The 14,153-nt window shown below is 39.9% G+C and overlaps 1 protein-coding gene across 4 annotated transcripts in view; it reads right to left on the reverse strand.

The window, feature by feature from the left end:
* Positions 1–13,663, reverse strand: part of ZNF106 (zinc finger protein 106) — a 42,503-nt gene extending 28,840 nt beyond the window's left edge. For 2 of the 4 annotated variants that reach the window (XM_075425204.1, XM_075425205.1), the window contains exons 1-3: positions 13,529–13,663; positions 4,941–5,026; positions 3,538–3,599 (exon numbers count right to left, since the gene is read on the reverse strand). In XM_075425204.1, coding sequence (XP_075281319.1) covers positions 3,538–3,599; positions 4,941–4,994 — 116 coding nt within the window. In that variant the 5' untranslated portion in view covers positions 4,995–5,026; positions 13,529–13,663. Of the gene's footprint in view, positions 1–3,537; positions 3,600–4,940; positions 5,027–10,592; positions 11,856–13,528 lie in introns of those variants that run through there. The other 2 variants (XM_075425201.1, XM_075425203.1) reach the window with 2 other exon arrangements.
* Between the last annotated feature and the right edge of the window lie 490 nt (positions 13,664–14,153).

The following is a 14,153-nucleotide window of genomic DNA, read 5'->3' on the forward strand; positions in this document are numbered from 1 at the left end:
AAGCAGCTTGAAATAAACATGACAAAAGTATTCTTAGTATGAAAACACCGAAGGGCTTTATTTACGGGATGTGTACTTCAGATGGCAGACTCACTTTGAATTAAAAAAGACAAAAACAAAACAACAACAAAACACTAAAGCTTTGTACTTGACATCCAATTCTCCTTATATATCACAGGGAGTAAGACTTCAAGCAGAGGAGAAAAGTCTTAAAATGTTTCAGAGAATTATTCTAGCCCTTGAGATTACTAAGTTAACTTTAAACGGAGAAAAGTGTGAACCAATGTGTGCATTTCCTTTACCTCTTTCCTACAGGAAGTCTAAAAAATTACTTCTAGTTGGATGTTAAATTTGAGGGTAGTAAGACCTGATACTATACACTTTGATGGTATTATCCTCTGTTACACAGCTCAACTGCATTCACGAGGCTGTTGCTTGTGCTTCACATACTCTATTTGGAGCACATTTTGCTTTACAAGGCTTCAAGACTCCTAAAATACTTCTACTAAACTTAAATGAGAGGAAGAAGGAGAGGCCCAGGGGAAAACAAGGCTGCTGCTGCACAGTGAAAAATTCATTTTTCATTTGGAGGACAATTATCTTTCATGCATTCTTCCGAAAGAATTAATAAAGACATTTACCTTAGTAATAGAAAATGTAATGATGATAAAACAGACTCAACTTAATTTCAATCTTATGGAAATGGAAAGCCAAGAATTGTCAGATCACTTGTAAACCACTGTGGACACAATATATAACTCCTATAAATTTCTGTTACCTTCTAGAGTCATAAACTAATAAAAAAAACACAAACAAAAAAACTTGGAAGACCAGAAATAAGATGCCAAAAACAATGAAATTTTAAGCTGATCTTGGAATCATTGTAGGAAGAAAGTCCAGAACAGAAATGCTCTACAAGTTAGCTGACCAGAAGCCCTAAGTCAGCTTCTGGTGCAGAGGACATTCTGGTTTCTGAATAATCTCTTCCCAGCTGTTCAACAGCAGAACAAATCCTCTTCAGGCCCAACAGGACAGATATTGAATAGCATGATGCGCTTGATCCCAGGCACATTTTCAGAATGTTCCTAGCTCCCAAGGCCCAGTTATGTGGGGCACAGCAGAGAAGAAAAAAAAATTATCTGGGTTTTCTGGGGTTTATTTTCTTTTCTTTTTAAGTAAGTAGCTGAATTCAGAACAACAAAAAAAAAAAAAAAAAAAACAAGAAATGCAGGGCTGAGCAAGGGATGGCAATGGCAGAAGAAAAAAAAAACAGGGTGGGGAATGTGAGGAATTTATCATTTTTATGCCTTCCATCTTTTCTACAAAGCAATTTTTACTTGAAAAAAAATGAAATAGCTTCCAAAAAGCTGCTTTTGTACATTTTCTCACTGTGATACAAGAAAAACTTTGTTAATCTGGACAACCTGAAGATTTTCTGAATCCCACTAAAACATAATTAATTTCAAGAGGGAAAGATTATTTAATTTTCTTTTGATATATTTTATCATTTTGATAGTCCCCACAACCCCTGTCTAAAGACAGGCTGATGATGGAGATACTGAAGATGGAAATTCTTTTCACAGTTTACTAACCTACTGTGAAGCCCCAGACAAATTAACCAAATATTAAATGGAAGTAGAAATCAGACACCAGAGGTTATTTACTGACAGTTAATATGCACTTCAAGGTAAATAGTATCTTTTTACTTATTGTCCTGCAATAAGGGTTATTTTTATTTTAGAGAGAGAATTTGAAATGTTAGAAGATACAAGTGGGAATACACGTATGCTACAGATTTTCTGGAAGTCTTAACTTAAAAACATTTTAAGGTGCTGATTTAGACAAACTACAGCAATACTTCGCAATTATACACAGCAGTAGTATAAAATACTGTCCTGGTTTTGGCTGGGATAGAGTTAATTGTCCTGCCAGTAGCTGCTGTGTTTTGGATTTAGTACCAGAAAAATGTTGATAACACTGATGTTTTCACTTGTTGCTATGAAATCAAGGACTTTTTCTGGTTTTGCACGTTCAGCTACTGAGCAGGTGTGCAGGAGCTGGGAGGGAGCACAGCCAGACAGTTAGCCCAAGCTGGCCAGTGGAAACATTCCATACTTTAGGTACTGGCGGGGGGCAATCTGCTCTTCTCATTTCCATGAGTTCCAGTTCTCTCTTGACCAGAGGTTGGAACTTTTTCGGGAATTTTGTGAAATTCGTGATTTCGGGGTTCAGCGATCGCTACTTGGGGACTGGCTGAGAATCAGTCGTTGGGTGGTGAGAAAAATTGTAGGGTATATACTTCGCATATTCATTATTATCATTAGTAGTATTAGTATTTACTTGGTTGCCTTATTAAATTGCCTTTATCTCAAACTATGAGTTACCCCTTCCATTCATTTTTCCTCCTCATCCCGCTGCAGGGGAACAGGAAGGGTGAGCAAGCAGCTGTCTAGCACTTAGTTGCCAGCTGCCGACAACAAAAACTACAACAAATACTAAACAGCTGGCTCAAACAAATGTCTTCATCTGTGGCATGTATGTAATACAATCCTGTACTCCCAACGTGGACACTTTTCTGCGGCTATGCATAGATTTGCATATATAGAGTTACTGAAGAGAAATAAGTTTCTAACTTCCTCCAGTTTTGAAACATTATGAAACAAAACAGTTCAAGAGTTTTACTAGAATTCAGCCTGGCACAACATAACTACACTGGCATTAGTATCTATCATAGTATAGATTAGAGCCTTAACTTCACTCAGCCTTTCTTTAACAGTTAACTATTTAAAAAAGGGGCCTAGAGCCCCAGCAGCTGCTCTCACACAAAACAGAATAAAAGCTACATGAACAAAAAGCATGCAAACAGAAGTAGTTTACAATTTTCCTTCCCTGGTGCACTCTGTTTACACCCTGATTCCATATTATCAGGATGATATCTGAATACCCTTTAACTCTCTCCTCCTGCTTTCCAAAGGTTGCAAATAAAACCAAGGAAGCCAGAAGGAAAACACCATCCACCATGGTTAGGTCCCTTAACCAAACAACTGGACCAGGGTGGCAGAGGACAAGGCAGTTACGCAAGCACAGATGCAGGCTTCACATCCAAGACACAGATCTTCTCATAGTGGCTTAAAAGATCAACAACTGTTTTGACATAATTGAAAACTTTAAAAAATATATTTTTAAAAGGAAAATATCAGTGTACATAATTCTGTCAAAAGCAGAATTCTAGTGCTTCCAAGAAACCAAGCATGAAACTGCCAAGACCTAAAAAACATGGGTTTCAATTTTATTTTACTGCAGTCCAAGAAATACAGGAGAACCTTCTTCCACATCATTTGTTTCAGCTAGCCAGCCTCCTGAGTTTTCAACATTAAGAGAACACATTCATTACCAGATTTATCAACAGGCATGCAACTAAGTGATCTATAAAAATAAATTGTGCAGTTCAGCTTCTATAGAAAGTAGGACATGAGTTCTCCTAGAGAGTAACATACAAACTGAACAGAGAGGAAACATGCAAGATTGTTCACATACCTTCCCTTCAGGTTTTCAAGTTCTCTGTGGTGAAGCATGCTTCTCATGTGTTCTTCCATCTCCTTCAACATTGGGAAAAAAAAGTAAAATTTGTCACAACAAAACAAAATGGTGCACCGTATTTGAAAAGCTCACTTTTCAGAACTCCCCTGCCTTGCGGGAAGGCGTAGTCTACTGCTGTAGGGCTACAGCAGTTGCCATTCCCGTTTCTATGACCATGAAAGCATAAGTAGTCACACTTTCAGGAAGTCATATAATGTTACCTTTCCTGAGGAAGGACACACAGGAGTCATTAGAATTCAACAGAAAGGGAGCAGAATTCCAGGAGAAAGACAAACAACAGTGCATGTAGCAAAGCTTATTAGACTGAATTTTGACAAATTACTGTTAATCATCATTTTTATTAAATGTCTAATTAATACCACTCTCCAGAATCACAATACTTTAAATACTGTTTTCCTGTGCAATCTGAGCAGTCTCTCTGTATTTTTGTTATGACACAGCTGTAATTTCATCATCACATACTATTTCACTCTGCTAGATGCACTTCAGAAACTGAAACGTACATAACATGTCAGTTTGTTGTTTATAGGAACCTTGATCCATGAACTGCAGTGCTGTTATAATTAATTGCTAATGAAAAAGAGCTGCTGGAAGAGAAAGAATGTTCATAATTCAGCAAAAGGAAGCAGTTCAGAAGATTTAACTTTCTCTTGCTGTCTGAGCCAGTGTTCAGAAATCTTCAAAGAACAGCTACTAAATCACTATGCTCTTCAGTTCTTAAAATCCCATCTGCAAAGGGAAAGCAACATCTTCAACCTCAGAGAGTTGTGTGAATTAATACATTGGCATTTGCAAGATATCCACGTGCCATGTGGCTAAGCAATATATGAAGATCCATTAAGAAACACTCAGTTTCAATGCAGGCTTTGCATGATACGCAGTACACAGAAGATGCACACCAAACTGATGCATTAATGGAAATGCACACTGTTCAGCGTAATTCCACATTCTCCTTCCACGTGGAAACAGACAGAACTCCCAAAAGGAATTAAAAAAATGTGTATTGCAGTATTATTAATATAGCACCATTTACAGCCAAATGGGTTTGAGTGCTTTTCAATTTATTATTTTTATACAACAACATAAAAAACTCAAAGACCTCAGTATTCTTAATATTCTTAATCATGGATACCGCACAGCTCCTTTCAAGAAACATACTCTCAAGCACATGCAAATATATTATTTGATTTATGATAGACCTAGATCAGCAATATTCCTGGTAGAGGGAAAAACTCTTATACTTTGCACAATTTTAAAATGGAAGCATTTCTCACACATATTTCACATTAGTATCTTCGTATTATTAGCTACTGATAGATTTAAAGCATTAATTACTTTACCTTTTTTGAGTTGTACACAATGTGACATAATACACATTTTCGTTCTCGAACCATGCTTACTACTCATGAAAGATCTTATCCCATACCTGCAAATAAAAATAATTTTAAGAGAACCAACATTCAGGATTACTTTCTTTTTTTATTACTAATCTATTTTAGTACGGGAAGTAAAAATAAGTTACTATTCATGAAAACACTTGTGCTGAGTTTCTTTAAGAGAATACATACCTCTTGTAAATAGTCAATATTCTTCAAAAAAAAAGATATGGTAGCTTTGAACAGTCATCTAAAAAAGCCATAATAAAAACAAGCTTTCCCATTCTTTCATTTTGTTCCTCATCCTCCAAGACATGACACTTAGTCTACAATTGAACAGAGTCTGTAGAAATTCTCTCAGCTACTTAAATCATCAATCAACAAAACAGTTCAACTAGGATGATGAGAGGGAAATAAGGAATTGCATGCAGGGCAAACTCCGATCTTTATTTTGGTACGCAGGGCAGCTCACACAAGAGATTTCTTAGGCCCTAGGAAAATGAAACAAAGGCCATTCATGATATCAAAGTCTGTGAGTTTTCAAGGTTTATCAGTCCATTTTATTCACCAGAAAAATAAAACCTAAAGTGATTTAATTCAGTATTTTTCTCATTGACCTCCATAAGAACTACACATATGCATGTACTGAAATACTCAATTTAGATACATTCTCTAACACCATGCTCTACATGGGCACCTTATCTATCTGAATCATTACTCAAAGCTGTTGATTTTCATTAACTGTTCCCACCAGTACAAGATTAGTCAAAACTTTCTACCAGATTATTGAATACTGTAACACTGATTTACTTAAGACTTGCATATATGAAAATGAAAGTAGCAGGTCAAGTTAAATGCTATATGTATTTTATCATAATCTTTAATTCATAAGGAAAGCAATTAAATTAGGGAGGTACATAACAGTCTATGTTATAATACAAAGACAGACATGTCTGCATGAGTAACGGTATAATCCTTGTCTTCCTCTTAAAAGAGACTAAAGTGCAGAATGATCAAGCATTGTAGTATTTTTTACTGACTTGGCAGAGGCAGTTCCTCACTCTAAAGTGGAAAGAAATGTGTACTTTTAGTACTACTATTAGGCATTTTTATATCTCCACACAAAAAGACAAATCCTTCCAAGCTTTGCTATATTACATTAGTCAAATTCAGAGCTAACTTAGCCAACATCATCAAACTTTACCTACAAAAGCCTTCAACAGCTTATCTCCACAGATCACCCGACAAAGTGAGTTCTAAGTATTCAGTATCAACCTTCTGCATCTGAGGCACCAAACCCTCCAAATCTGGCACTGACTAGAAGCTGTGGGCAAAGGGCAAGAACTAGATTTATAGTAAATCCAGATAACACAAAGTTACTGCAGTTCTGACATTCAGTGGGACTGTCCAACTGCAAACAAAAACCAAAACCACACCCACTCTAATTCCAAAATGTAGTTTTTTGACAAAGAACTCCTTTCCTCCAGATGTGCATGCCCATTTACAGTTAATATATGCACCAGCATCTGTCTAGCTTAAAGGGGAAGGAACTGAGAGTTGTCATAGCCCTTTCACCTTTAGACAACAGAGAAACAGTTTCCTCCCTCAAAAAAAAAATCCACATCATACCAAAAACAAACATAAAACACAACAGGAGATTCAATCATCTTATGTTTCCTATCCAGCATTCCTAGGGTGCCATTCTTGATCTCACTGAAATACCTGATAGTGTTTAAATATGCATTCTCTAGCTTTATCACATGGGCATCTGATGTACTCCAATCATTAGCAGCAGCTATTTATTTTGACAATGTACTCCCAACAAAGGTACAAGACCATTCAGAACTTTGCACCAGCTTAGGTCATACAGAGCATGTATATAAATTCATATGGTATCAGTGGTGTGCATGCAAAAGCACCTGGCTTCATGGAGGGTCAGAACACAGAAATACCAAGTTTTGGAACAAATTATTTTGCAATCATTTGAAATCACACATAAAGAGCATAAGTTGCTTTTAAACATATTTCAAGTGAGACAGCAACTAAGGAAAATTTAAGCTAATATGAGTAGAGCCAGAAAATGAGATATTTCAGCCTCCTGATTTTCCAGTAGGTTATTAGGTGAGTGTAGGAGCACACTATCAACATACTGTTCATACATAGATCTGTGCAGCTGCAGTGCAACACATCTCAGGGAATTATTTGATTCTACACAAGTGACAAAGGTTTAGATGCCTCCCCAGTATAGGAGAGCTGTTTTAACATGTTTAATATGAAGTTACTCCTGAAAAGCAAGGGTGCTAATCCTTGCATCAACTTCAGATATTTCCTTTTGATATTCTCTAATCCCCAACATTCTTCACTAGCACTGCTTTGTAGTTTAGCAGAATAATTCCCCACAGGTGTTCAGGATCTTGTTCAAGATTATTCAAATATTTACAGAATTCATTCTGCACAAGGGTGAAACAGCAGCACGGGACTTAAATCAGGAAAGCAGACCAGTAAAGTATGGTGATTTGCTGACAGCAGTTAGCACATAACATTAAAGAGCTTTCACAAGCAAACCTAATATTACACGTGTTTTGGCTAATTACAACATATAGTAACTATACACGACTACAGGAAGAGTTTTAGGCTAACTGCCCAATCAACTGAGCATTACTTATAACAGAGTACTAAAAATACTAATGGAATTCAAATGCTATTGGATGTCACCATGAAAAGTGAAACTTTCACCTCCACAGAGAGAAGCCCTTAGAGACAAGGACTCAGCAGTACAGAGATTCAGTAGATGCTACAGGGACTGGAAGAAGACGTTCTATTTCCAGATCGCCTCTTGACTTACTGTCTACACAGAGATAAAGCACTTCTCTTCATCCTTAGCCTTCTCCGAAATCCTGCTATAAAACACAAGGCTCACTCTAATGAAGTACTTCAATTTCACTGTTAAAGAACTTTCCAGAAGTACTTTGAAAACAATATAAATTCAAGGTATTTCCTCACTGACTATGCAACAGCGACAAGAACCAGACAGCTTTTGAGCCATGTAGTCAGCAATGGCATTTCATTTCATCATACACTGTTCTGTTCGATCATAAAACTTTAATATCAAAAAAATTTCAGAAACAGAGCTTTCTCTACATAAACACACGCATACTTGAATTCTTAACAAGAAAAAACCCATACATTAAACACTGAAAAACCTTCAAGCTTTTATCAGATTTAACACTTTGTGCTTCTGAAATCACCAACTTGCTGCATAGCAATGGAAAAACGAGCTACTCTAAAAAATAAGCATCAAACTGTCAGCAAAGGTAAGGTTTTGTCAAAATGACCCCACCACCTCATAAGAGAAACATACGTCAACAATAAAGTGTAAAGTCTTCAAAACACATGTTTCCACAACTTTCTATTTTGAGAGAATATATCTGTTCATCGGGTGGTTTTTTATTTCTTTGTTTTAAAGGGAAGGCACGCATTTTACAACTATCTGATGTAAATACGACTTGCCCATAGCCTGCACCTGCTCAGAGCTTGGAAACACCACACAGTTTTAATTAACTTAAGCAAGTCTGCTACAGAGATTTCAGACAACGCTTCTCACAAGTAAAAATAGTCTACAAAGAAAATAAGGCATTAGACCACTTCCTGCTACAACATGCATTTGTCCACAGTTATTCAACCTTACCGGATAACATACATTAAAAATGTATGTCAAGGTTAAATCTGCTACAGATCAGTGGCCGAACACTCTGACTATATAAAGCCATAAGTGCCATGGAGTGCAGTAGGCAGCCCAGCATTCCAGCTGCCTAGAAATCCTCAGGAGGCCTCAGAGATCAGCAGTGCTGGCCTGTCTAAAGGCCTGCCTAAATGCTACATGTCCCTACAGACAGCAGTAGAAACTCTACACTCGACAAGAACAGGAGTCTAGAAGTTCACTGTGGCAGAATGCTCTACAGCAACACATTCCTTAGCTCCTCACAAAGATGTCATTCCTTTTGCTTTAGTGACTTCTCTCCTGCAGCAACTGATTGCACACATCCTAGCTGAGCTATAGATCAGTAATACAGCTGCCACAGGCACTGGAAAGGAGAAGAGAGCAGAGAGGGAAGAAGCAACCACAAAGTGCATTCATGAAATCCTTAGTTGGTTGGTGGGAGGAGGTGGTGGATGCAAGGTCATTTTGACCTGGAGAAAAGCCTCTTCCTCAAAAGAATTAGGAATGTAAGCATATTTAGGCCTTGGAAAGCACTTTAACAGCCGCTGCTAGGCTAGACCGTATGTAGTCTGAATATCAGCATAACTGTTTTTGGTAATCTGCCAAGAGCAGAACCCCAAATAGGCCTTTGAAACCTGTATCCAACCACCTACTGTGATAAACAAATGCTACGAAGCAGTAAAGATTGCTAATATAATGAAATAATTATATATTAAAGCCTAGTAACAGAGAGAGATTTTCTCAGGGAAAAATTTTATGACTGTAAAACCACTTCCCTGTCTTACATGCTCCTCCAAACATCAAAGCCCTGTACCGCTCTGAGAATGCTGTACAAAACCAAGTAATTCATCGTAACAAGACAGAGACCTACGCTCAAATTTCATCGCCTCAAGCAGAACTTAAGAGGAATAAAGCACCAACATTCAAAGACGATCTTTCCTTCCCAGATTCATTGCCCTTGAGACATCTGAATTCACTACATATCCTCCTGCAAGACCGTAGCTTTTACCATTACTTTAACATTACTTCGGGCATATGTGGGAGGCAGTGTAACCTTCCTTCCGAGACACGGATCTCTGCAAGCTAACCTGATCAACAGACAGAAACTTAAGGACTTACTAAAGTTAAGTCACGACTAGCAGCATTAGTCTCCTCTAGCACACTATCATGCAGTGTACAAACTACTTTGTAGTCACAGGGCGGGGGTTTTAATATGACAAAGGAGATAACTATCTTACAGCCCAGTAGTTAAAACACTTATACCAGAAGCAAGACTTTTAAGGTAAATTCCCCTCTGGTTTCCTAGATTCATCTCCACCCCCATAACAGACTGAGGGTACTCTAGACCCCTCAGTCCTGAAGCAGCACCACTGCGCACCAAACGTTATAACTGGGCAGCCAAGTGCTCAACTGTTTTGACTTTGAGCCAGAAGGAGAGAAGTTATTTCACAGATCAAAGTTCTTTACGTTCCTGTTAAAAGCAATAAAGTTGACTCCACTAACCAGCCAAGAAGACATCTGGCAGAAACTGTTTGCATGCCATCCCATGAGTACAGCTGGCTTTTTACAATATACAGGGAAGGTATAGTGGCGATAAGAAGACTGTAGAGAAATACCTTAAACAGACCAGCACAGAAACAGGAACACCTGGCATAAACACAGAGTGTTCATTGATGCCTGCTTTTATTTCAAATAAATCTAAGAATGGGGTACAGACCAGAAGAATATATACACTGTAAGTCACAATCAAACGGCATCTTCTCGATATATGAGCAATGCTAGTAAATTCCTAATATCAAAACTAAGTTTTCCTTGCTGTAAACTGAGATGACAATTCCTCCCTAGTGAAAGTAAATGCCTTATTGCTATTTCACTTATGACAGCTTTTTACGTACCAGGATATACAATGTCCTCATGGGAATGGAGAGCTGCTCAGCATCATTGCTGTATGCTGTCATTTCGGACACCCAAAATCCACACACCTGGAAAGCTTCTGTTTTCTCCTATACTGCCAGTTCATTTTCAAACCCTTTTTCCTCAGATGTTTTCCTCAAACACCACATTTCCTGAGCCTATTAAAACTGCTGTTCCTCTTTCCCAATTGCCCGCAGCACTCTTAAAAGAAATGTCCAAAACTGGACACAGTACTCCAACTAAGACCCCTATCAGCACAATTTGGAGAGGGGAATTGTCTTTGTACCCCTGCTACCATTACAGCCTCAAACATAATGGCTAATGATTGAGATAAAGTCTTATTAAGAAGCAACATAGTGATCCACAAAATACAGGACAAACAGCCTAACAGATTTAGGTATTTCTGTGACTTACAAAAGAATTTATATCAGCGTATTCAGATAACCTTGTGTCACTTTATAAAAGGTCTTCAACAAACAGACCCTTACAAGAATGACAGAAATAGCCACCACTTCATTTAAGACTTCTTTCTGTAATATTCACCTGTATCTTTTTTTTCCTTCCTAGGGTATTTAAGCTCACAATACCCTTCACAGGTATGCATACTATGTCTCTTTCACTGATTAGAAGTTAAGGACAGGGATTCAGAAGCTAAATTAAAACAGCTACTCTATATGTCTCGTCTATTGCAGTCCCACAGAAGCAGGTACCTGGCCTTGGCAAACTGACTCAGTCTCCCCAAGAAAGATCTACGTAGACACTAGAGAGTGTGTAGGAGAGCAGTCAGTCAGTCATTGGGCTTTTTCTACTTATGCAGTCACTACAGAGTATGAAGAACCACCGGACAGTGATTTGAGGCTCTCAAACCAAGGCTGTCAGCACACTCACTCATCAGTATATGGAGCTTTGGTGCCAAGTAAGTTCAAGTTAGGGTTCCCAAACATTAAGACAGCAGTCATTAATGACCAGGCAACAGAAATACAGGAGTCTGTCTGAATTCTTACATCTCTGTAACACAGTTTGTCCCAGGGCTGACTATTAGCAGCTCCGTCAACTTGGGATCAAAATGCAAAATACTCTAAGACTAGATGAGAAAAAAACTCTTACACTACAAATATTAAAAACATTTTTATAAAAAAAAAAATATTTGTAATGCATAGTATCCTCTCGTGTTTCTATAATCAGCTTGAGTCAGATAACATCTCAAATCTTATGACACCATCTGGTGGCAGAGTTCACAGAAGATGATCACTAGATGTTAAAAAGAATTTTATCAATTTAAATTTCATTCTAATCAATTTTAAATTTGAATCTGGATATCTTATGAATTTTGTCTTTACAAGATGAAGTGGAAAAAATCAATGGAAAAAAGCTTAATTTTACCTACATGAAGTTATCCAGAAGTCTTAGTATCTCTGTACACAATTTGGGTATGTATTTATAGGATACAAATTGCTGTTATTCTTTGTACTGGATATCACAGCCCTGCATAAATCAAGATGCATTTAGCCGATATCTCTTCAAACATGCGTCATTTTTGGACATATAGGCTAGAAGTTACCCGAAGTTCGGTCACAGCAACCAAACTGACTCAAGTAACAGACTAACGTATTTTGGCTAAAACTAACGACTTGTTCCAAACTGAAAATGCTAGAATATAGCACCCATTTAACAAACTTTACATACAAAAATCAGTAAATAGTGGAACACACATGGTGGTGCAAATGCAGTTGCCTTGTATGCCAATTCAGTTGAAGTCAAGCAAGAACTAAAGAGATAATACAGTTGCCTTTAACAGAAGAGACTTCAGGACAGGAATCTATTTTCCAAGGTAAGAAGTTACAAAGCCACACTGCATTGGCCCTTAGAACCTGCAATACTCATCCCAACTATTGCAGTCCTAATGGGGAGATACTTTCAAGGTTCAGCAAAACTATTAACCAAATTTTTGAAGGCTTAAGTGGTTTTTTTAGGCTAGGATCTTTCAGCTCAGCAAAACCGTCAATTAATTTAATACAGTAATTGAGGCTTGACTGAAAGAAGTAGCAAATGACAAAAGAACAGAAATAATGAGCACAGGTACAGGTAAAGCAGCCCCAGGAACTCATGCTGAAAACAAAGTCCACCAAACCTCAATCCTCTCTCGGGTCACTCCTCAGAACTCGTCTGTTCCATCAAGCTCTTTAAAGCTGCACTTCAGAATGTGTAGGTGGGAAGGTGAAAAGGAAAATTTTTCACTTGCATGAGACCACTGTTATCAAACCACTGTCAATAAAGTATACTGAAGTATCAACTCTAATCATCAATGCCACTTCTTTCCAACGTTCATGAACTTTTCCAAGTTGAAGTTCATAAGCACCCCTGAACAGTTCTTAACATAAGTCTGCATGTGAACTACCCTGCTCGTAATGATGAATGATTACTTTTAAACACCTCATATTTCACTGTACTATTAAGACTCGTTTCACACTATCAGTCCCGCTCCTTTCAGGTTACCAGACATTTATCGCTACATTCATATATGCTTTCACTACGACACATTTTTAACTGCATGTTATAAGGAAAGTAACTAAGCAACTCTGTACCCAAAGTCACACTTCAACCCTGGCAACGCTTCTGGCAGCTACGAAGAGATAGCATGGCAGCTACCCATCCGTAAGAGAGAACCTGCTCTAACAAAGCCTGTATTTAACGGGCAACAAAGTTCAGGGATCGCTGCAATAACGGATACTCCCAACGAGCAGCAAAGCGCATCGCCGACCCAAGGCGAGCCGCCCGCTGCAGCCCCCCTAGGCCGGGCCTGCCCCGCTCCCCTCCCCAGGCCACCCCCTCCCCCAGAGCCGGAGCAATCCCCACCAGCCGGGCTGCCGCCACAGAGCTCCCCCGGCCCTCTGCTCCCCCCAGCCCCGGTACTCACACATCGCACCCCTCCCCAGCACAGCGGCCCGGAAACCCATCCCCCTGCCGGGACCAAGCAGGCCCGGCCACCGCCGCCGCCTGCCCCAGGGCCCGCCGCCCTCACAGCACCAGCGCCGGGGCCAACCCCGCAGAGACCCGCGGTGCACGGCGGGGCGCGGACACCGCCCAGCGCAGCCAATGCGCCGGCAGGAAGGCGGCCGCGCTGCACGCCGGGAGGCATCCCTGGTCGCCGCGGTGCCTGCCGGGAGGTGTAGTCCTAGCGGCGGGGCGCGTGGGTAGTGCCGGACGGGCGAGCTCCGTGGCGAGGGCAGCCGCAGGTGCTGCCAGCGGGGGGCATTCACCAGCCAGCAGTGACAGTAAACGCCATTATTTAACATCGGTAAATACAGCGCTGCAAACGCACTCCGAGAAACCGGCACTGGGCTGCACCGCCCAGAAGAACAGCGTGAGGCCCACGCATGCGCACCAGACCTCGCCTGGCGCCATGTCGGCGGCCGCGGGGTGCCTGCTTCCCCCCACCCCCCCCGCCATGTTGGGTGTGGCGCGCGGCACCGCCTCCGACGGGCGGTGCTGGGTCCCACTTCCGGGGGGCGGGCGGTGGCGTGCGCGCGGGTCGGCGCTCG

This window comes from Opisthocomus hoazin, chromosome 7, assembly GCF_030867145.1.
Source record: "Opisthocomus hoazin isolate bOpiHoa1 chromosome 7, bOpiHoa1.hap1, whole genome shotgun sequence".
In the NCBI taxonomy this organism is placed as follows: Eukaryota; Metazoa; Chordata; class Aves; order Opisthocomiformes; family Opisthocomidae; genus Opisthocomus; species Opisthocomus hoazin.